Raw genomic sequence first — 19,822 nt, forward strand, 5'->3', positions numbered from 1 at the left:
CTAATACTTCGTGAGAGCGTCACCACAGCAGCACCCCGGATACGATCCACATAGCATGATCATGATGTAAGATCAGATGTATTGTAGGGTATGATAGATTCCTTCCTGTAATATTCTTTAAACGGTCGGTCGCCGTCGAAGACGTTTATTTAACCCATTCACCCTTCATCTAAACGGTCAAAGATTTCCTAAATTTTCGGATGTTTACGGTACAGAAAAATAGATGAACAAATCGCATTGAAAAAATGTACAAAAATTTTCCTTTTTATTTCGCACTCATTTGCACACACGCTCCTACAAAAGTCTTAACGCATAAAGAAAACAGGACACATTCACCCATTCATAAATTGATCTATCTCATATGCCATACAGAATTGCATATGATGCGCGTTACTTAACACGGGTTATCACCCTCCCATCGTACTAGCCTAAGACTTAGCTCGGATTCTACATTAAACAAAATGCTACTATAACTGTAACAGCACGGTACTGAACCCACCCTACACCGTGGATTTCCCTAACTAATCTGTACTATGATTTGATGAATTTCGATCCGCACAAACAGAAATGGAAAATGTGTGTTGGAGACGGTGCAACTTGTAACCTTTCCGAACAACTTTTTTTTTCCAATTTCACTAACTTATATGGAAGATTTTAACAAGCGTATCCAAGAATAATCAAACTTGTGTGTATGATAAGATAGTTGAAGGTTAACGAAACGATTACACACTAATTAACTATGGTCTAAAACCGACAGAGAAGAGCAAGATGGTTGTCGTTCTTACAGCCTATATTTACAACCTTACTCTGCCCGTGGAAAAGTACAAAAGCTTCCTGATTATTAAATAAGCCGGTTTCGGTATCGATAGCGCTTATACCAAATGAGGTGAAATTACAGTAGCATTGTCGGATGAGGTGATAATTGCTCATGATCATAAGGCCATACACGTTTGCTTTCAATATCCCTAAACCGTCCAGTAGCAGTTGGTGGACGTACGATAAAGTCTTCCGCTCGCTATTCTCTTTGTCAAATGCTGCAAGTCTTGTTGTTCACCGAATTTCGTTACTAACTACATCGTTGTATTATTAAACGGCAAAATTGTGGAGGAATTGAAAGGGAATAGCCGAACCTACACTCGAAATGCGGTATTAAGTCTTGTGTCGTAGGGGAACCGTGGAACACTGGGTTTCTTGGTTTCCCGCTCTGTCTATTTCAGTCTTACCACAGCAACAAAATCTGCTTCCTAGGCCTATTATGCTGTGCAAAGAAGTGATGATACATCAGTGGGGAAAAGAACCACGATGATCATCTTCCCCGTGAGATACGTACGTATCGGCGGTTGGGTTCGGTTTTGGTATGTTGCAGTAATTAAATTCCCTCTGTGTCTGCTCGTAGTACCTTCCGTACTGTGGCAGTATAAACAATCTCTAGTTTCACTTATCGTCCTATCGAGAGCGTGCAGATAAGGAAACGATCACCATTTTTTTCCGACACACCCGAGTTTTTTCGTTCGCAAAACTAACAACGCAAACTTGAATCATGTGTGTGTGTGTGAGCAACGAGAATGCCACATTGTGAACATTAAAAAAGGTTCCAAGACGCAATTGGAGTATCGTTTCGTGGCAAGAAATAAGATTCGATCGATGTATTGCGGTGTGGCATAGTTTTCAAAGCAGCTTATAACGATTTTGCCTTTAAATAAACAATTTCAAAAGATAAGTTTTGTTCGAACTTCATCACACACCAAGCGATGCAAGCGGCGAATCATTCGAGCTCGTTTCAACCGAAACCAATTTATTCATCATCCTTCATGGTCTTGTACAGCGTACAAGAAATGAGGAGAAGAATCGAACCCCTTTTTCCCCCTTTTGCAAACAATTTACTACAACCAAACACCAAACAGTACGTGAAAGAAGGAAGGCAAAAAAAAACTTCAGAAGCTCACAGGAACCATTTCTGGACAAGCGGATGGGGAAAAAAGTCAGCAAAAACAGGGCTTGTTATCGAGACAAACAAAGTCGCAGCACCGATAACGGAAAGTACATGAACATAAAAATCCAACCGTACACACACACACGCACACACATTGGGTTTGGTGTCACAGCAAACAAATCGGAACCGCTGGCCAATTGGCTTGTTTGCTTCCGCATTCCCACGAACCAGCGGAACACACGCTCAATACACACAGGTACAAATAGTCTTAGTTACATTCCAGCCCCAGCACCCCCTTTTAGGTTACATTGTCTGACGCCTTATCAATAAATATGTCTCTCAGGGTCAACATTGAAATCTTTACAATTGCCATTAACAAAAAAGGAGGCTTTACTTGGTCAATAGAACAAGCGTTTGAGCAGCTGTCCGAATGCACCGTCCACTTTAACGAAACAGTAGTTCTGCTGACCAGGGCAAACCCCTTTCCTTTATGCATGCCTCTCATCTTTCCCGAACATTCAATTGTAGTGGTTAACGATCGGTTGACAGATGGACCGATTCGGTGGCTGATAAATGCCCTTATGCAGACCGTCCCCGTCTACCCCCGTACCTACCACCGCGCTTTCACCCTCCTGCCCGACTGGCGATGTTTGCTGAAGCTGCTGTTGCTGTTGCTGCTGCTGCTGCTGCTGCTGCTGCTTCTGCCGGTATTTGGTGGAGTATTTGTAGAAATCGGACATCTCGAACGGTTTCGTCACCTCCTTGTATGGCATTATCTTGCCCTGCTGTACGACGGTCATGTTTTTCGGTGATTCCATCTGAATGTCGGACGGTGGTGTGTGTTGCTGTGGCGCTAGCTTCCCGGACGACGGAGTTGGTGAGGATGGAGCGGAAAAGCCATTTTCTTCCCCACCTCCAACGACCGGTAGCGCCTGCACAACGGACGTCAGCGTGTGGGAAGATGCTTGCGAAAGGGTGGGCGAAATGACCAGATCGGGATGGCGGGAGGAGAGCGCGTTGGAGAGATGTGCCGCGTGCGGGAAGTAGCCGGGATCGGGCTGACGATGCTGGTGCTGTTGCCCACCTGCCCGATGGGAGGATGGTGAATGGTGATGGTGGGCGGACATGGGTGGCAGGAGATCAAGATGCTGTGGTTGGGCGGGTACGGAGGGTGGATGCTGCAGCCGGTTCTGGAGCTGCTGCGAATGGTGGTAATGGTGCTGGTTCGGTGGTGGAAGAGGAGGAGGCGGTGGATGCTGGTGCCGGGAGTGATACGGAGGCATCGGTTGGTGTTCTTGCTGCGTTTGGTACGTGTAGGAGGCATTGTAGTGATCTCCCGTCGATCCTCCTCCTATCGAACCCATCGGTGACTGTTGCTGATGCTGCTGCTGCTGCTGCTGCTTAATCCTTTGTCGTTGTTGCTCCAGCAACTGTTGCTGTCGTTGCTGATAATAGCGCATCTGCTGTGGGGAAAGCAGCAAAGGCGAACACGGTCCACCATACCCGGAAACGTTCGTATTTATGTGCAGCGGTGCCGTCGACGAAGGATTGCTACTCATCGGTGGGATGTACGGAGGTGACTGTGGCATCATGTGTCCGCTCCCGATCGAGGAAGGAGACATCTGACCTAAGGAGGAGGAAGGTGGCACGGGTGGCAGTGCTTTATGCTTCACCACCGGACTATCGAGCGATGTTTCGCGCCACACTTTCTCACGCTTTTTATGCTCACTCGAACCGGAAGTTACGGAAATTGCATCCGGCTGCACGGACAGCATGTCGCTCTCGTCCAGCGAAGACGCTTTGCCGATGTACTCCTGGAAATTTCCCAACGAGGAAGACTTCACTGCCGACGTGACCGGTTTCGAGCCGTTCAGTTTGGTGCTTGTTCGGGAAAGCTTCATGCTGCCACCGGTTGCAGCTCCACCGGTGCCTTGCTGCTTGCGGTCCAAGCTCGAAAACTGACGGCTGTCGACCGAACACCACACCTTTTCGCCATTATCCAGCGTCATCCAGTAGCCTCCAAGTCCGGCCGGCGCGGTCGGTGATTCGAGCGTCCCGCCGTAATCATATCCTGCACCACCTTGCGTACCCGAGCTTTGGGGCGCCAACGAGCCACCCATCGCATTGGGACAGTAGTTCTGATCGTTGATGACAGGACCGTAGGAACCCGCCGTCGGTACTGCTTGCGGTGAGCGTGGGTTGCTGTTGCTAGCGCCACCCTGCAGTCTTGAGATCACTTTCGCGTCGTACACAAATGCTTGACCGGTTCCGCTTCCTCCCGGCGAAACGCCGACCGCCGTCGGTGAGAGAACGTACGCGGGCGAAGCATTACTGGTCATTCCCATTTGCTGCTGTATCAGTCGGTGGTTCATCCGCGCCGGATGATGATGGTGCGGATGTAGATGTTGCTGCTGCTGCTGCTGCTGCACACTGCTGCCACCACTCGCAATGCTTGGATCCGTCGTGCCGGATCCGGTCTGCGAAACGGAATCGTAGCTTGCCGTCGTCGCGATGCCGGGAAAACTGTCCGTACGCGCACGGTGCCGTAGCATGCTGAGCTGGGAAATCATAGCCGCCGAAGCGGCGGACGTCATGCTTTGGGATCCGGACGGTATAATACCGCTGTGAATCGAGTAGGGCGATATTTGCTGGCTCTGATGCTGCTGCTGCTGTTGCTGCTGTTGCGCGATATGATAGTGTCCTCCTGGGATTTGTATTTGCAGCATCTGTTGCTGTTGGTGGTGGTGCTGCTGCTGCTGCTGCTGCAACAGATGATGCCCGCTGATACTTCCGGACGCATTGGAAGAGTTGTTCGATTTGATCGAATTTCTTCGCTCGGAAAGATGCATCAACATGCTGCTGCTGTTACTGTTCGACCGGAACCGATTCACCTGTGCCGTTTTGTGCAGATCGATATCGTCCCGCGACGTGGGTCGGTGGTGCTCGCTCGCCTGCTGCTGCTGCTGCTGCTGCTGCAGCTGATCCTTTTGCTGTTGTTGCTCTTTCTGCTGCTGACGCTTCTTGAGCACGCTCAAGTTTTGATTAATCGCCAGCAGCTTCTGCTGTGCCGTTTCGTAATTTTGTTTGTGCGTTCGTCGCACCGACTTTGGCTGCCCCGTATCGTTCGCCAGCCGTAGGGAAGCTTCGGAAATTTGCTGCTGAATTTGTTTTTCCAGCAGTAGCTTGTTTATGTCGTCCTCCTTGTTGTTTAGGAGATTTTCCGGCAGCTTAAAACTGGTGCCGATTTTGCGCCGCAACGTTGGGGCGGTTCCATTGCCCGTTCCCGCACCGCCACCACTAGTGCCCGACGTACCGTTTACATTGTCCGGCCCTATGCCGCAGCTAAAATCGCTTGGATACATTCCGATTAGCTGAGCTTCCTCGCGCTTGATTTGCTGCAGTTGGCTGTACTTTTCATTGAGTCGCTTTTCCAGTTCTTGTTTGCGCAGTTTCAGCTGTTCGTACTTGTAGCTCGCAGGACTCTTATCTTTCCCTGCAACAGGTGTGGTGCTGCTGTTGCTCGTTATCGGTTCTTTTCCCGGTTGCTGAGGACTGCCCGGGAGCAGCCCGCCTGTTGCATGCTTCGGATCCATCACTACCGTTGCCATGGTTGCAGTGCCGTTTGCTTTCGATGTTGTAGGCGAAGAATGGTGATGATGATGGGGTTGATTCCCGAAAAAGGGCTGCTGCTTTACCTTCGCATCACCCATCGCTTTTTTCCTATCCAGTACGAAGCACACACACACAAGCGCTCGGGCGCAATCGTCGTTTGCAGGCTTTATCACCGATTAGAGAGACCGACTTTCCGGACCCTAATTCGATGATAACCGCTGCAAAACTGTGTTAACTCAGGTCTGCGCTCTATTATGTTACGCGTTAGCGCTTGTCTCTTGCCTATCGCGCTCCCTTCACTATCAGGGTGAAACACTTGCAGTACGGTCGTTTCGTTCGTTCGTTCGCTTCGATCGTGAATCATTCATTTGCGCGTTCAATCCATCATCCAACCAGCAACGACGACCGCATCGGTCGCGTGAACGAAGAAGATGCTTGCGGCAACTGCACTCGTACGCTCATCGCCGTTTGTTGAATCATGCATTTTTCAGTCGAACATTCCCACCCTTTCGCGGTGCCGCGGTCGTCGATAAGGCACGGATTCCGCCACCAGATGCGCACGGACACGAAACGATTCATTTTTCACAACATGATCTTCACACGTTCGGTGCCCTAAAATACAGAAACATACAAATAACACGTTAACAATTATGCTATAGCGTGCGGGAAAACGATTTTCGTGGCTTCATATTTGGTTTGTACCGTAACATCGCGATCTTCGGCAGCCTGCTGTGCTGCGAACCGTTGCATTTTTTCGTACGCCTGTTCTCGTACTTGGCGATCCTATGCTACTGCTGCCGTCACTTTGTGGCGGGTTTTAGGGGGATCGAAAATTTCTCCCCTTTATGGAGTCGTAAAAAGGGGCGCGTTTTCTTCTTTCGCCGCGTTGATCCTTGCCCCGTTGCTGCTACGAGATGCAAAAAAGGGAGAGTGGGCACACCGTTGGCGCCTTTGGAGTTGGGCCGACAGGAAAGAAGACCAAGAAAATGAACTGCCCCGCTGACGATGCACACCCGATCTCACTTGGCTGCCATCGCTGCGGTACGGAAGTTTATTTGCATTCGCAAGTTTCCCGTTCCGCTTCGCTTTCTTTGCTCAACGTTTTATATGCTCGCCCGTCTCACCCGTCGTCAGGGCCCACGAGCGAGGTCAGCACTTTAACTGCTCTGCTTTGACGTGCTGCTGCTGATGATGATGATGGGCCAGCGAAGAAGAAGCCACCACTTTGTTATAGGAGCGAACAAAACCCAGCCAATGGATTGTACACGGGTTACGGAACGGGCCAACACGGAACACGGAAAGTCTACGCTACGAAGCACACACAACACTCCACTCGATACGAACGGCGGCACAACGGTTAAAATGGGTCCGAACAAATTAAACTTAAACGAAACAGCAACTAAAGTAAATAATAATAAAATGAAAATTAGGGCGACCAACAAAACTGCCCCGAAACAATCAACGCGCTGTGGAATTTTTGTGCGACGGTGTGTGCGTGAGTATTTTAATGCGTACGCGTGTTGTGCTTCACGCACACTAGCACCCTCTGGACAGTGGTTTTGGGGTGTCGGGCAAAAAAGTGACAGTTACATGACATTTCAGTGGTACGGTCAAAGTGAGTTGAGAGGAGGTGTCGGAATAGCGATTTCTCGGTCGGACATCTTGAAAAAAAATTTGACGTTTACTTGACTAAAATGTAAACAAACTGCGGTCAAGCATTCTTTGTTGGTCAAGCAAGCGATCTCTAGCATACATTGATGAAGCTCGATCTGCTGTGCTCTTGATGATTTTTTGCTTGCAGATCGGCAAAAAAGTGGAATGATCCTATATCTCGGATCTTCCAATAGTTCGGGGATGCAAACCGGCTCCGTCTATGACGCCGACACAGTCAGCTGCCCTGTCCATATAGGCGCAGAATCGTTACCACCAAAAACAGTTATAAATATAATACAGAATCATCTCAGATAGCACTGACACACTACAATATCCTGATTTCTTCACTTGATCTAGGCTTTCCGAATGATATTGAACAGCAGAATGGAAGAAAACAAATCATATAATGATGTTATTGCTTCGAGAATGATAAACAACACATATAACCAGCTGATTCAATGCGGTCAAGTAAACGTCAAACTGGTGCTGGTCTTCTACTTCTTTCCATGTGTCAAAACGGGCTTTTTACGGCACCTCCTCTCAACTCACTTTGGGTACGGTAAACAAAACCGCACTGATTTGAAATTTTACCGTTTGTTGGGTTGAAAATTGAGGTACAGGGATTTATGTAGCTAATTTAATGACTAAAAGCATTAAATGCAACCAACAGCAGGAAAAAAAAACACATCGACAAAACTAGAAACAAATAAACATAATTTTCACCGCAATTAACTTGACGTTTCGCGAAGTACATTTGACCACTGCCTACGCAGTTTCCAGACGAAAACAACGGTTCCAAAGTGCACAGTTATTTCCTACCCACTGCAGCGGCCGGGCGCGGACGGTTTTCCGCGTAAACACTGAAGGGTCAACGACATGGCTCTCAAGGGATTAAAGGTTGTCGAGTTCGTCGGGTTAGCGCCGGGACCGTTTTGTGGCATGCTGCTGTCGGATTTCGGTGCCACCGTTACGCGGATTGATATGGTAAGGGGGTGCTACGGTTAAGCGACAAAGATAATTAGTTCATGTGCTAATCTCGTTGCCCAGAACCCACGGAACTCCATCGATGTACTGCAGGGTGGAAAACGATCGCTTGCTCTTAACCTGAAGCAACCGAAAGCGATCGACGTGGTGCGCTCGCTGTGCCGTGGGTCGGATGTGCTGATAGAACCGTTTCGTCCGGGCGTGATGGAAAAGTTCGGTCTCGGGCCTACCGTGCTTTTAAAGGACAATCCCCGGCTCATATACGCACGGCTGACCGGTTTCGGACAGACCGGTACACATGCGGTTCGTGCTGGACACGATCTGAACTATGTCGCCCTGTCCGGGGTGCTTTCGATGCTGGGCCGCAAAACGAACAAACCCACGGCACCGATTAACTTGGTGGCCGATTTTGCTGGTGGTGGGCTGATGTGTGCGTTTGGCATTTTAGCGGCAATCGTCGAGAGGCACCGGTCCGGCAAGGGCCAGATTATCGATCACGCGATGGTGGAAGGTGCTGCCTACGTTGGTAGCTGGCTATTCCGGTCTCAAACCTTACCGATTTGGGGTAATCCGCGGGGGGAGAATATCATCGATGGTGGAGCCCATTTTTACGATACGTATGAAACGAAGGATGGCAAATTTCTGTCCGTCGGTGCGATCGAGAACAAATTCTACCGTTTGCTGCTGGAAGGGCTAGGGTTAGATCCGGACCTGTCCCAGCTAGACGATGATGAAGAACGAAGGAAACTTTTCGAAACCACATTTAAGACGAAAACGCGTGATGAATGGATGGAAATATTTGGCGAGAAGGATGCCTGTGTCTTTCCGGTGCTAACACCAGACGAAGTAGAATCGTACCAACACAATCGGGAGCGTGACGTGTTTGTGGATTATCAGCGCAAAGAGGATGAGGTGTTGGTTCCAACGCCAGCACCAAAACTAAGCCGAACGCCGGCCCGTTCCGGAGTGACCGTGAAGGAACGAGGTGAGTTGGAAATGGCCGAAGAGATACTGGGCGAAATTGGCGTTGAGCGTCAGGAACTTGTCCGACTGTACGAGGAAGGCGTTTTACTGCTTTCCAACAAACCAAAGATGTGATAGTGTAATACTTTTGTACAACTTTACGGCCATAGACACAAGTTTAATTTTTCGGGGATAGTTATTTGGTTCGGGGTTTTTTTTTATCTGTTATTGAAAATAAATACTAAAACAATCGTACAACAGGTTCTAAAGTACAGCTTCAATTCGTTTCAAACAGGACAAGACCAAATCGTTTAGTGCAGGATAATAGGCTAGCGAATCCTGTTCCTCGATCTCCATGAGCAAATTGCGAATGGTGATTAAATCGTACATCAAGTGCTTCCCTCCTAGTACGTAATTATCTATTTGCTGCACCGTGCTGCCTTCTTTAAAGCTCGCTAACCGTTTATCACAGACGTATTGAATGATTGCCAAGAAATCGGCATAATCTATGCCGAAGCTTGCCTTCAGCATCACCTGGCAGTGCTCGTCAAAGTTGTCCATATCGCGGCAATCGTCAATCTCACGCCGAACATCATCCAAAGCGCCACGAAGATTGTTCCATATCGTGCCAACGTTGCATCCATTAAACCAATTATGATTAACCGATATCGCATCCTCAACGTTCTGCACCTGATGGTACCAGCCGGACGGTACAAATATTGCTTCTCCCGCTTCCTGCAGAATCGAGAAAAATACCACTCCAGCATCCTGAAGCGTTTGCTCCGTGACAATGAATGGTAAATTGCGCCGACTGTTGAGCAGTTTTTGCTCTTCACCAGGGGGCAACAGATACCATAGCTTCCGGCCAAAAATATTCACCGACCAGCTGTACGAACCAAACACATCCGCGTGGAAGGCAGTCCACGTGCCTTTCGGTCCGATGTACACAAATCGATAGTCGTCTGACCCATTCTCGACGAGATATTCGTTCAACCAGTCGGATGCGAATAGGGCCGGTGTACGGTAGAAGCTATACTGCGGAAGTTCACTACGCAGATGCCAATCCTTGAGGTAGTATCGGTTGCGTTGCCTTTGCCGCTGATCAGCGTTCGTTTCATCGGACTCCCAAGACTGCAGAAAGTCATACAGAGCTAGCTCAATCTTTTCGTGCGAATTGTAATGCTGTTTTCCACAGTCGGCCACCGGAACAGGCACGTTTGGCAGTATCCCTTTCAGGTACGATACATCTAGCTTCGGAGGAGCCACCGTCCGATCGATCCAACGCTGATAGCACTGCCAATCGGTGGCAACTCCTTCCACAACAACGGCACGGTTTGGTTGCATAAAGTTTCGAAAAAACAATTCATACGTGATGTTCTTCAGCGCTACACGTTCAATTGTATCATGGTGGTCGCTTCGTTGTGTAGTATCAGGTGTGTGGGAATCGATTTCGATTACGTCCATCCAATTCTATTGCTCGGAACCGATTCGTTGGGTATTATTTGCACGATGAGAAACTAAATGAAATGTGTGAAAATATACGCGCCTTCTGGAACAAAACAAATACATATCACATTGGGCGAAAGGTATCGGTCATCACAGTTGACTTATTGATAACAACAAAAAAGAATTAAATCTATTTGGATAAATGAGCTGGTGTGAATACTTTTATGTTGAATTTAGTATCTAATTTACCTTTTTTCTAAAATACTAGGTTCTGTGAAAAAATGGAAAATTCGAAATTATTATTGTTTGGGGAATACCACTGTGCTACGATCAAGTGACGTCCCACGCCAACAGTCAACATGACAACAATTGAGGCGAAGAAAATACCAGAACACAAGAAAATACGCAAACACCTAACTCCAATTCCAGTGTAACCCACATTAAACCCGTAAAACATACAAGTTTCTGCTCATTTAGGCACATTGCAAGATGCTGGCAAGATCTCTTGCCCATGTTGCTCACGAGTCGTCGTCCTTTATTGTATCATTGCATCTAGTGTTTTCGTGAAACCGAACCCGTGAAAGTCAACAACAGCCCACTCCCCCCGATGGAGGTGAAACAAGATCATTCCGATAGTCGCGTGAATGAAGTGGAATTCCGGTGCAAAATCGATGGATGCAAGCAAAGCTTTACCACCGAGCTGCATTGCACCGCACACACGAAGAAGCACGATTTGAGCCTAAACCTGGAGATGCCACTGAAAGGTCCGGGTGTCATATTTGCCGATCAAACGCCGACCCCAACACGGCTGATTGGCAAATGCGAGGAGGTTGGTTTGTTTGAAGACCTACAGAAGGTGAACCCGTTCGATGAGACGTTCCGCCGGGCGGTTGAATCGGGTACGAGCAGCAGTCCGTCGCTGACCGGTGATCAAACTCCGCTGGCCGTGACACAAGCGGTTGCCTGCTGCCGTGCTGCCGAAGGCGAAACGTTGCACACGCCACACATATTCCCCAGCGGGATCGATCGATCGGGCCTGGAAGCGCTGGGCAGCGAGCCGGCAGCAGCTAAGCAACGGGCGAAAATCAGAGCAACCGGTGTATCCTTACGAACCAAGCAACCTGTTCAGCAGGTGGAAAAGGCGGCGCCTGCTACACCTGCTACTGCTGTTGCTAGTAAACCCAACAATGAGCCGAAAAGCTCCAAAAAGACAACTGCCGCGAAGCGCAAAGCGCCCGCCGTGGTGGATATACTGCCGAAACCGTCCGTACAGCCAGCACCGTTTGCAGGCGAATCGATTCCACTCATCATCATTCCGTCCGGCCCGCCGGACAACAACACAAAGCAACCAGTGGAAGGAACGGTTCTGGTGAAGGAAAAGCTAAAGGAACATCTAGCGAAGGTGCGAGAATCGGCCACACAGGGAGCGAAGGAAAGCTCGACGGCTAGAAAGCGTGTCAAGCAGCAGGTGGACGTTAAGCCGAACCCGCCGAGCAAACCGACGAAACCGATCGATCTCACCAAACCAACCGACGAGCAGGATCATTTGAAGCACGAGCGATGGAAGGCGGCCGCCAAACGCTACCGGTAGGTCAAATACTAAATCGGTGCAGCGAAAACTTGACCGCACTTGATGTTGTAAATTATCTACCTACTTCTGTTTTCAGACTGCGCGTCAAGAAAAGCCAAGACCAGCAGCTGCAACGCAACATTGAGCTGGAAGAAGAAAACATTCGCCTGCGTACGCAGCTGGCCGAATTAAAGCACGCCCATCGTAACTGTAACGTAACGCGCAGTGCAAGCTCCGTAAAGGTTGCACTGCTACAGGGAACGGGAGGTGCATCGACGCAAGGCGTTCCAAGTGCAACCGTCGTGGTACAGCAGGAAGCGAATGCGGCACTGCTCAACACAATCGAACAGCAGCAGCAGCACCAGCAGCACCAGCTTCAACAGCCGGTTCCATTGTCCGTCCCACAGCAACGATACATTACATCGCACATCATCGACGGTAACACGTTTAATCGTGTGCCTATAATCATTGTGATGGGATCGACGGCGACGGCACCGGTTGTGTCGGGCGCCGTTAGTGATGGTGCAGGTCGTGCCTTAGAGGAGGGTACGGGGTAATCAATGTAGAGATTTTATTGCAGTTAAGTTTTTAGTTGCATTTCCCCTTGGGTAGCTTTTTTGTTATTAATGATTCAAACATCACATTTACTGTTCTTTATAGTGGATCAGTTGTCCTTATTTTACTCATGGGAAGCTTTAATAGGCTTTCCATGATCATAGTATTACCCAGAAACGGATAGTCAGTTTATGTTTCTATTCAAATACCTTTGTTTCTAACTGTTTTCTAGTAATAAAACATAGGCCCATTTACAATTATGATCACCAAGTTGCTTAAAGCTTTTGAAGCTGGCCGGATCAGGCTCTTACAAGTTGATTTTATCCATAAAAAAATATATTGGGTTGTCTACACGACAAAAAAAGAAACACTTATGAGACATAAATGGAAACACGACGATAGTGTAGCATTAACAGCCTTAAAACTTCTTCTTTGCCATTACAACTGTCTTAATTTGATTTTAGCCGTATTATCACTACGCAAAGTGATATAGCAGTACCTTCTGGATCAGTAAGATCAGCCTGTATGATTATGGGGTTTGCCCTCTCTAGTTGCAAAGCGAACCGGAAATAAGCAGTACAACACATAGTGTTTCTTTTAACGCAGGAAAACGTTATTAGCCTCATATTCATTCGTTTGATAAACGTTTGTTAAACTGTTGCTTAAATAAACTGCTCAGCATGGAGGAATGCGTTAGTTGATCTACTTATTTGTTTAGTTATAAGTGTATAGTGTTGGGAGATAATTGGGAAGATGTCTCTCTGTATATTTGGTTGATTCCCTGATCTGTCAGACTGGTGCTAGACTATCTGGGGCCTACCAAGAGGTCTCGTCATGGTCCTTGTGAGAAAAGCATAATCTAGGTCCACAGACGGATAGTACATCTCGCTCCTTCCAACAGTCTCGTGGACTTCTCTTGCAGATTTGAGAGGGAAGCCGCAAGTGATGAAAATCCAATTCATCAAATATAGCTACAGGCAGCAAAATAGACACACTCTCGCGGTGTTGCAATTAAAAAAAAATGCTTGCTTAGCATAGCTAATGCCACCGACGACGAGGTCAGTACCCTTCTCTCAAGAGTGTTCGTTAGTTAATTTTTTTCAACCCAAAAGGTAAACATAATTACACCTCACTTTATGAACTGCATCTCACAGCATACTTGGGGAACGTTCTCTCGCTCAGAGAAAATAAAGTAGGCAACGCATGCGCGATCGCCCGCCCTATGTTGGATCACACGTGGAAAAGAATCGCGGTACAAAAGTGGGTTAGTTGTGAACGGACCGCTCAGTAGAACGCACGTACTTCTGTCGTCAGCCAAAGTTTATGCTGTTAAGCAATGAAGTGATTTGGGTTTAGAACTTTAAAACACTTCGTTTGAGTAACTCAAAGTTAGGATATTGTGATTATTAACAACATTGCTTCCAGCTCCAGCCGCTGCATCTGTTCAATCGTGACCTTTTACCGTGTCCGAGATTTGCACCATTCGTGAGGTGAGTGAATGTGGATCCATTTGTGTGTGCGTGCATGTGTGCCGAAAACAATTAATAGTGCATCAGAAGATCGAAATCTCGCGCGTATGGGTTAGCTTATAGGGAGCGGAATGTTTTCGCAACAGCAACCCCAGCAGCTTGTCCATCAACAATGACTCGAGGCAGGATAGATAACCCTGGGCAACATTTTCCAAATTTTCCCCACGGTTTGAAAATCCCAACCCCCGCGGGAACGGATGTAAACACCTTCATTTGTACACCAATCCCTCCAGCACCGCAGCTTGTTTTGACTTGCCAAGCTGATCGAGCGCTGGTCAATTTCAATGCTGTTCCCTCTGTTCAGTCCAACACAAACAACATCATTTCACGGGTGTAAACGCCACGTTTCGGTTCACTCCGGACCGAAGGTTATGGCTGCGGCCTGAAGCCATTGCCGTCCACATCCCTGTACACCACGCATCCGATAAACAGTGATCGAGGTTTAATGATGTGTTTATATTCGCGATCACGTTATTCCAGCGATTTAATTTCCCATCCCGCCAGAAAATTAAGTTGCCAATCGGGAGTGTGGCGTACCGTGTAACACACGGATCAAAAGGAACATAAATGGGGAACGTGTGGAAATTGGCGTGCTCATACTTTCGGCGAGCGCCAGCAACCATGAGTTAAGTGGAGGCGCGGCACGTTTGTGGGACGATGGGAGAAAAACGGAGGAACAGCAACAATTTCTTTTTGAAACACGCCGAAACCAAAACCTTGAACTAATTCCATTCTCTTCTGCGCTTTTGTGTCGTAAACGCCACCGACGTGTGTCACATAACGTGAGTTATGAGTTTGGCCGGCACTGTCGCTTTTGAAGAGTGGGCAACCGTTGTGCACGGTAATGGGGGGAAAACACGGTTGGAAAAAAGGGGTTAGAAATGTGTGTACACACACCCAAGCTGTTTACCTGTTAACGATGTCATCAACATTCCAGTTCCGAAGGTGTCGGCTTCGGGAAATTCGTCGTTCAGTCAAAAGACGTAAAAGTCGTTCCGCATTACTTTGAACAGCCCTTAGAAAGGAGGGTTTTTTTTATAGCACACACCAAGCTGAACGGCCAGTGGTCAACGGCCTGCAGATAGAGAGAGCTAGAGGCGGATGAACAGCATGGATGCGACCGATGCTGCTTCGGTTTACATTCCTTTCCGTCGAAGTATTATTTATAGGTGCCGTATGGCGGGCCAACAAACATCGCACACGGGAAGGCACCACTGATTGATGCGATCCAAATGGCCCGGAAAGATGGAACGGATCGCCACGGCAAAAAGTCACGTCTCCCGCACGAACAGTTTCGCGCCTTTACGAGGCATGAAATGAGCTGTGAACACTTTGGCACCGTTCGAGTGGGGGTTTCTCTCCGGGTCCGGCAGACGATTGGGCAACGTTCCGCAGTGATTTTGGTTGGAGTGTAGGGGATTTTCTTTGGTCGGTGCGCAGTTGAGTGAAAATGGTGGTGAAAAGGGCAGGATAGGAATCCTTTTCTCAGAGAACTTTGGGTATGGTTGCGTTAGTCTATGGACGGCTTCATCCCTTATAGTTGAGAGGTGGATCAATCCAACGAGTTCGTTGTAATCTTGTTAACAGGAACCTGACGAGTACTTTGTAGGTAGAATCTGAGTCCCGATAAATATTTTGTCCCAGAGCTATCTTCTTTATTATGGCTCATTTTAGCTGACTCTTATTGAGATATCCCTTGGACGATGTCCCTTTGACGGAATGGTCCCTGCTAGTCATCAACAGCCACTTTTCGTGTTTTGATGATCTGCATAGCATTATGCTAGCACTTTAGAATATTATAAGACATGATCGTTCTAAGATCACCTCCAACATCTCAAGATCGCTTCCCTACTTAGTAAGACAGAAGATCAGGACAGTCAAAGGACTGAAGTTTGTACATATCGAAGCCTGAAGCTTCTCAATCATATTTTTTAGACACAATTCTTCTCGAAGCTGCCCGTTCGCTACCTAAGAGTGGTAAAGTAAGGAGTTGTAAAAGGCGGGTCTCGTTGGTGGCCTCTGAAACCCTCAATTCTCTCATCTTCTTGTTTTCTAGGGAATTCGCACGTTCTTCGTCAGTTTGTTCCAGGATATACCCTTACAAATCGTCAATATTAAACAAACCCCCTTTAATGTTGTTTCACATTTCAGGATCTCGCTATCCAACACAACCAACCATGACTGTGGAACGTATCGACACGTTCTACGACCTGGACAGCATCTACAGCACCATCGAGCGGATGCTGCTGCTCATACGCCAACTGTCCGGTGTGGCCCGGCTGGGTGAAAATGGCCGTTCCCTTTCCTTCGAACTCCAGTGGATCAACGAAATTGACGAACGGAAGTACCAGATCGAGGAGCTGCGCAGCTCGGTACAGTATCTGTTCGCCCAGTTTCGCAAGATCTATCTCGTCAACAAGGATCTGTACGCACAGCTGAACAAGCGCGGTGGTCGTGTGTTTGAGCTGGACAAACAGATCGAAGCCCAGGGTGACAGCAAGTATCTTTACTTCCTAACCGATGCGATCAAGTACGAACCGGCACTGCTCGCCATGCAACGGGTGCTTGATCGTACGATGCGCGAAATAAGGATCTTCCGGAACCAGCGCAATCAGCACAAGCTGGAGCTATGCATTGGACACATCCGGTGTGAGAACTATGACAAGGTGTACGATGAGTACTGTTCGTTTGAGAATGGGTTGCAACAGCTACCGCTAATCATTGAAGCGGTTTTCGAGCGGGACATGAAGAATCTTCTCAAGGTGCTGCTATTTCTTACCGGCTACCGGAAGCTCAACAAAGCCAACTCTTCCGAAACGTTCGTGACCGGGTGCGAGTACATGCTGCAGCAGCTACAGCAATCGAACGAACTGTTGGAACATCCGCTTAGCCTGCTGCTGTACGGCTTTGTGGTCGATTCGCTTCACGAGCTCCCGGAACTGTCGGCGGCTTCACGAATGGAAGACGTCTACCGGGAACGGTTGGAAGCTGTGCGATCGGAGCTGATCGACTGTATCCAGCGAACGGTGCGACTCATCCAAACGACACCCCATGTGACAGCTTCACTGGCGAAACTTTTTCACCATATAGCTGAGGAAATCCTGATCGAACTGTTGAAGCGAGCCTATGAAGGAGACGTTCGGAATCTGCAAAACATTCTACAGTTTGTTGCACACTTGTCTTGCATCGATCACGATATCGTTAGCTATCGTGTGCTGTACGCCCAGATGGAGCATTACGATCATCTGTTTCAGCCGGAGATATTCCTGCTTGCCTATCGCATCAAACAGACCATGCAAGAGTCGGGCTTTCCGACTGCAAACCTGCGTGGAGATTTAGAACGTCTCAAAGCCAGCCTGCCTCCCGTTGTGGTAACGATCCTGTGGAATACGGTTACAATTTCCCGCCACGAGTCTCGCATCCTGCTCAAATTTAGCTCCATCGGAAAGGATGTTGGATTTTCGCGCTATATTGCCGACAAGAATCGGGTAGAGTTTGAGCCCCTGGAGGAGGGAAACTGTTTCCGAATTCGAGCTTGTGCCATTAACGGATTTCTTGGTGAGAGTGGCACAGGATCGCCAATGATCGCGCCCAAATCGGAAAGCCTTTCGAATGCAAAGTTTCGCTGGAGATTAATCCCGGTAGCGAGCTGCGAGTACTTCCGAGTGCAGAACTACGCCAGCGGAGCACTGCTATACTCACAGATACCGTGCGAGGAGTCGGAGTACGATTTCTACAACAGTAAGGAGGTGTTGCAGCTAACGGGCAGCGAACGTTCACTGACCGCACAGAACAGCTACTGGAAGCTAATGGAATATTCGCGAAGATCGCGCAGTGGTAGCGGCAGCCTGAGTGAAGGAGAATGTCGCATTCTGTGAGCTCGCTGTAAACGCACTGTTCGAGTCCATTTGTGTGGCCATAAGTCGGCTAATGACACGCGCGGTCGCCCGGCTAAGTGCTAACGATTCCCGCACATTGTGTGTAGCTCGCCAAAACCAGATGCAGCTGAACAAATAGCGTCCACTACGGGCGAACCGAGCGCGAGTGCGGACGTTCCATTTTGCAGGATGCGATTGTTATTTTTGCTCCCATCCAGCTACCACACCCACCGGCCAGCGCTCCGGCCCACATCCGGACCCGCCCCTCACAGTGTGCGATCGGAATTACTTCAACCGGTAGTGAATAAGGACCATAAATAACCCGTCCCATTGATGATGAGTATGTACGCGGTGCGGCGGTGTGGGACGGTGGCAAGAGTAACCGTTTGTTTTGATTGTACTACCATAATCGAGGCCGAGCGTGAATGAATCAGTGCCCCGTTATGGGTGAGGACCGCAGCAGGTTCAAACTGCTCCCGCCTCCATTCGGGTCGGATATGCTGCGAATGTTTTTCCACGTGGCACCGGGACAAAAAATGATGACGATACCCTTGGAACTGGTTTTTTACTGTTGTTGTCTAGAGCTAGACGATTGGGACAATCCCAAACAGGACCGTGATATTCATATACGTAGTGCTATATTTTAAGAATGACGAAATGAATCTGATTCCAACGCAGCGTATGCTAGGGAGCGGATAAGTTTGGGGGTGGGAAGACGAGAGATAAAGGTTGAATTTACTACGAAACATTGTTTACGTTTCGTTGTGCTGCGTTTGATCTGAACGGGAGTGAGCTGCTGAACACAATGACGATGCGCCAGGATTGTTCATTACTCATCGCGATCGTGAAGACTGTGTGGCATACAGTGCCGTTATTATTGTAAGATATGTAATGCGTTAGATTAGAGTAGGAGGAATAAATATTGTTATGTGACAGTAGAAAAAAAATCTAAATATAACTCATTGTTAATTCTGTAACGAATGAGATAAATAAAAAAAATAATGTTTAAACGTAAAACACCAGGCGTCTCCATCTTGCTATGTTTCAAAGTTCGGTCCTATAGATAAGAGACTGTAAAAAGAATACTTCTACGACTTTCCACTTGTTGCATGAAATCATTACCAAAACACAGGATAAAAAAATATTCTAGAAAGGTAGGTATAGACAAGGCATGGCCAAATAGTTCAGGAACCTAGAGACAAATAAGAAAGACCAGGCGTCTCCATCCCTATTGGATATACAAAATATTGAAAAGAGAATGGCTTAAAATAAAAAATAAAAACTTATGAAAATTGTTTGATTTTTGCTCAAAATTATTCGATACGAAAAGTAAACTATGACCACGAACACTACCTGTTGTGCGGAGTAAGCTTCACGCTACCGTAAACTAGATGGAGCTAGCAGAATAAGCTTCTCCTCCATGGGTAAGCTTTCCACGTATTTTTATGTAAGTTTTCTACCTCCTCCCTTTCCCCCTGCATCTTATTTTCTCTACCCAAAGCCGGTAAGATACCAGTTACAATTAACGAATAAACGTAACGTAAACAAATGGAACGTTTATACTAAAGCGGACCGATCGGCCAAATTTACGTGCACCGTTTCTCGATTAAAATTGATTTACGATCACTTACCATCAGATCTTACCACCCGTACAACGGACTGGTAATGAGGTTTGGGGTTTCTGTGGACGGGGTAAAAA

The 19,822-nt window shown here is 47.8% G+C and overlaps 5 protein-coding genes across 6 annotated transcripts; 3 read left to right on the forward strand and 2 right to left on the reverse strand.

Moving 5' to 3' along the window:
- Positions 1-237: 237 nt before the first annotated feature.
- Positions 238-7,070, reverse strand: LOC118512596 (box A-binding factor-like). The gene is made up of 2 exons (XM_036057249.1): positions 6,248-7,070; positions 238-6,157 (listed from the first exon to the last, which is right to left on the reverse strand). The coding sequence occupies exon 2, from the start codon at positions 5,641-5,643 to the stop codon at positions 2,452-2,454; it is 3,192 nt and encodes a 1,063-aa protein (XP_035913142.1). The 5' UTR covers positions 5,644-6,157; positions 6,248-7,070; the 3' UTR covers positions 238-2,451.
- Positions 7,071-7,963: 893 nt separating this feature from the next.
- LOC118512597 (alpha-methylacyl-CoA racemase) lies at positions 7,964-9,405 on the forward strand. The gene is made up of 2 exons (XM_036057250.1): positions 7,964-8,182; positions 8,246-9,405. Exons 1-2 carry the CDS (start codon positions 8,075-8,077, stop codon positions 9,278-9,280), a joined length of 1,143 nt encoding a protein of 380 aa, XP_035913143.1. The 5' UTR covers positions 7,964-8,074; the 3' UTR covers positions 9,281-9,405.
- Positions 9,323-10,716, reverse strand: LOC118512598 (2-oxoglutarate and iron-dependent oxygenase JMJD4 homolog). The gene has a single exon (XM_036057252.1). It carries the CDS (start codon positions 10,607-10,609, stop codon positions 9,410-9,412), a length of 1,200 nt encoding a protein of 399 aa, XP_035913145.1. The 5' UTR covers positions 10,610-10,716; the 3' UTR covers positions 9,323-9,409.
- Positions 10,717-10,933: 217 nt separating this feature from the next.
- Positions 10,934-13,405, forward strand: LOC118512600 (cyclic AMP-dependent transcription factor ATF-7). Its single transcript, XM_036057256.1, has 2 exons — positions 10,934-12,178; positions 12,259-13,405. Exons 1-2 carry the CDS (start codon positions 11,199-11,201, stop codon positions 12,716-12,718), a joined length of 1,440 nt encoding a protein of 479 aa, XP_035913149.1. The 5' UTR covers positions 10,934-11,198; the 3' UTR covers positions 12,719-13,405.
- Positions 13,406-13,998: 593 nt separating this feature from the next.
- Positions 13,999-19,570, forward strand: LOC118512599. Of its 2 annotated transcripts, none has more exons than XM_036057253.1 (2): positions 13,999-14,206; positions 16,397-19,570. In XM_036057253.1, exon 2 carries the CDS (start codon positions 16,423-16,425, stop codon positions 18,121-18,123), a length of 1,701 nt encoding a protein of 566 aa, XP_035913146.1. In that variant the 5' UTR covers positions 13,999-14,206; positions 16,397-16,422; the 3' UTR covers positions 18,124-19,570. The 2 variants fall into 2 exon arrangements, with proteins under 2 accessions (XP_035913146.1, XP_035913147.1); XM_036057254.1 differs by lacking the exon at positions 13,999-14,206 and adding an exon at positions 15,721-15,744.
- The last annotated feature ends 252 nt before the right edge of the window (positions 19,571-19,822 follow it).

The sequence above is a fragment of the Anopheles stephensi genome, chromosome 3, assembly GCF_013141755.1.
Source record: "Anopheles stephensi strain Indian chromosome 3, UCI_ANSTEP_V1.0, whole genome shotgun sequence".
NCBI classification, from domain to species: Eukaryota; Metazoa; Arthropoda; class Insecta; order Diptera; family Culicidae; genus Anopheles; species Anopheles stephensi.